The sequence below is a fragment of the Chionomys nivalis genome, chromosome 3 (assembly GCF_950005125.1).
Source record: "Chionomys nivalis chromosome 3, mChiNiv1.1, whole genome shotgun sequence".
NCBI lineage: Eukaryota > Metazoa > Chordata > Mammalia > Rodentia > Cricetidae > Chionomys > Chionomys nivalis.
In genome coordinates this window covers 37,493,328-37,495,823 of record NC_080088.1, presented here as the reverse complement: position 1 = coordinate 37,495,823, position 2,496 = coordinate 37,493,328, and the positions used below count along the sequence as shown (strand labels likewise).

General features: G+C 34.9%; 1 protein-coding gene across 1 annotated transcript; it reads right to left on the bottom strand.

Moving 5' to 3' along the window:
• Window positions 1-1,297: 1,297 nt before the first annotated feature.
• Window positions 1,298-2,257, bottom strand: LOC130871892 (olfactory receptor Olfr180). The gene has a single exon (XM_057765587.1). The coding sequence runs from the start codon at window positions 2,255-2,257 to the stop codon at window positions 1,298-1,300; it is 960 nt and encodes a 319-aa protein (XP_057621570.1).
• Window positions 2,258-2,496: the final 239 nt, after the last annotated feature.

Below are 2,496 nucleotides of genomic sequence, written 5' to 3'. Positions count from 1 at the left end.
AAAGAAAGAACTTTAAAAAATATGATTCAAGGAGCAAAGCTTCATCTCAAGCAGGCAGACAAATTTGGCACAGTCATCTACATAGTCCTGGTTTTGGAAGGACAAAAATTGCAAGGGGGAGCATGCATTCTACTTCCAAGGTTTTAGAGATATTTTAAGGAAAGATAATATGACAGAACTGGAGTTGTTCCGAAAAGTTTCTGAGAGGCCAGGAGTCACAAAGTGATTTTTGTATGAAGCTGTGGAAGTGCAGACTGAGTTGTACTGGAGACTCATGATGTTGGAGAATCCTGAGCCATGACAAATCTATCAAAGATAACTGCGTAAAGGGAGTGTAACTGGCCCAAGAGAAATCAGCTTTTTTGGAGGTTGCAAAACTAGATGGTCAGAGCCATCTAACACTTTTAAAACTAAATCATTAGATACTAGACATTGAGCTAAAAGATTTATTCTTGCCCTCCTAGGATTTTACCTTGCTTTGGCCCACCATTTCCTCAGTATATCCCCACTCATTCCTTTTGGAATGGGAATTTATATTCTGTGACAATGTATATTAGAAGTATACAATTTGTCTTTTTATTTTACAGGGGTCATAGTTAAGAAATTGCCTTCAGTCTCAATAAAGACTTTAGACTGTACATTTTTGACAGTATTGAAACCATTAAATACTACAAGAACTTAAAAACTGGAATAAATGCATCTTGTATCATGACATGGTCATTAGCCTATGAGAGCCAGATAATAGACAGTGGTGCTTTGAATGCCCAATGTCCCTCCGTAGCTCATGTATTTGTACTTCCATGTCCCCATTGTAAACAACCCCACAGTTGGTATTGTTCTTTATGGATGCTATAGAAATTCAGATTACGAATTTTGATTTAAGTGGGTTTTTAGAGATTATGACTTTATCCCTTTTCCAGTTTGTTGTGTTTTCTGGTTTGTTGAAGAAATGTAATCAACCCACTTTTTGCTAAAGCTGCCTGCTGTCATTCTGTTGCCATCATTTTATACACTAGCCACCTGAAAACATAAATATTTATATCAAATTATGATGTGGTATTAATTTACTAAAGCAATACTATAAATCAATCCCATTAGTATAATGAGAATAAATATGACAGTTATTAAATTTACATTGACTTATTCAGATTATATAATTGAGATGAATAATTAACTATTTTGGAATTGCATTAATATATTGTATAATAAATACAGTCTAATGATTTAAAAATAATATTTATATACACATTTTTATTTTTATATTTCATATTTATAAAATTATTTTAATGAGTTACAACTAGTGATCTGTAGACCTGGAAGATTTCTTAAAAGTACTATAAGTATTTATAACTTTCTTAACAGCATTTATTACCTCCTTATTTCTCAGGCTGTAAATAAAAGGGTTTAACAAAGGAATTATTATTGTATAAAATACAGCCACTGGTATATCTTTATTCCCTTCTTCAAATGGTCTAATATACATGAGAAGACAGATGTAGAATATTGACACAGAAAGAAAGTGGGATGCACAAGTGGAAAATGCTTTTCCTCTCCCATCCTTGGATTTCATCTTACAAATAGTGAAAAGAATGTAGAAATAAGAGACCAAGACTGTGGCAATGGTAAAGACTTGAATTGGCATTGAAAAAATATATATCATTAGTTCATTAATAAAAGGGTCTGTACAGGAGAGCCTATAGAGTGGAAGAATATCACAGAAGAAGTGATCAATCCGATTTGATTTACAAAAAGTTAACCTTAAAAGACAGCCTACATGAATCATAGAGTGCAGATTACTGACTATGAAGGTGCCCACACTCATCTGAATGGAAAGCTTCTTGGACATCATAGTGTGGTACTGCAGTGGGTTGCATATGGCCACATAGCGGTCATAGGCCATTGCTGCCAGAAGGAAGCAGTCTGCAGTTTCAGCAACACAGAGAAAATAAAACTGTGCCATGCATTCATAGAGAGAAATCCTTCTGTCCACAGAAAAGAAGTTTTCTAGCATCTTGGGAGTAATGGCACAGGAGCAGCAAGAATCCATAATAGCCAAGTTTCCCAGAAAGATGTACATGGGTGTGTGAAGACGGCGTTCCATGTAAATCAAGACCACCAGTCCGAGATTTCCAACCATGGTGACCAGATAGATGACAGAGAACACCAGGAACAGGAAGGTTTTCAGTTCTTGGTGATCTGAGAATCCCACCAGAATGAACTCTGTTGTTAAAGAGTGATTGGTCTTCTCCATACTCATTTTTTCTGATGAGATAAAAATTGTTAAGAAATTTGATTAATATTAAAGACAGAATATGTCTCAGTCTCCCTCTCTAGTTACAGTGAGCAGGGAAGGATATCTTCAATTTACCTTAGCAGTTTCCTGAAATATGTCATTGTAGGTTAAGTCGTATGAAAAGAAATCACTCACAGATTGTGCATATTAGTAAAATTTTGGAGATTTCTGTTTAACTCCTAGATGCCTCACATGCATTATTA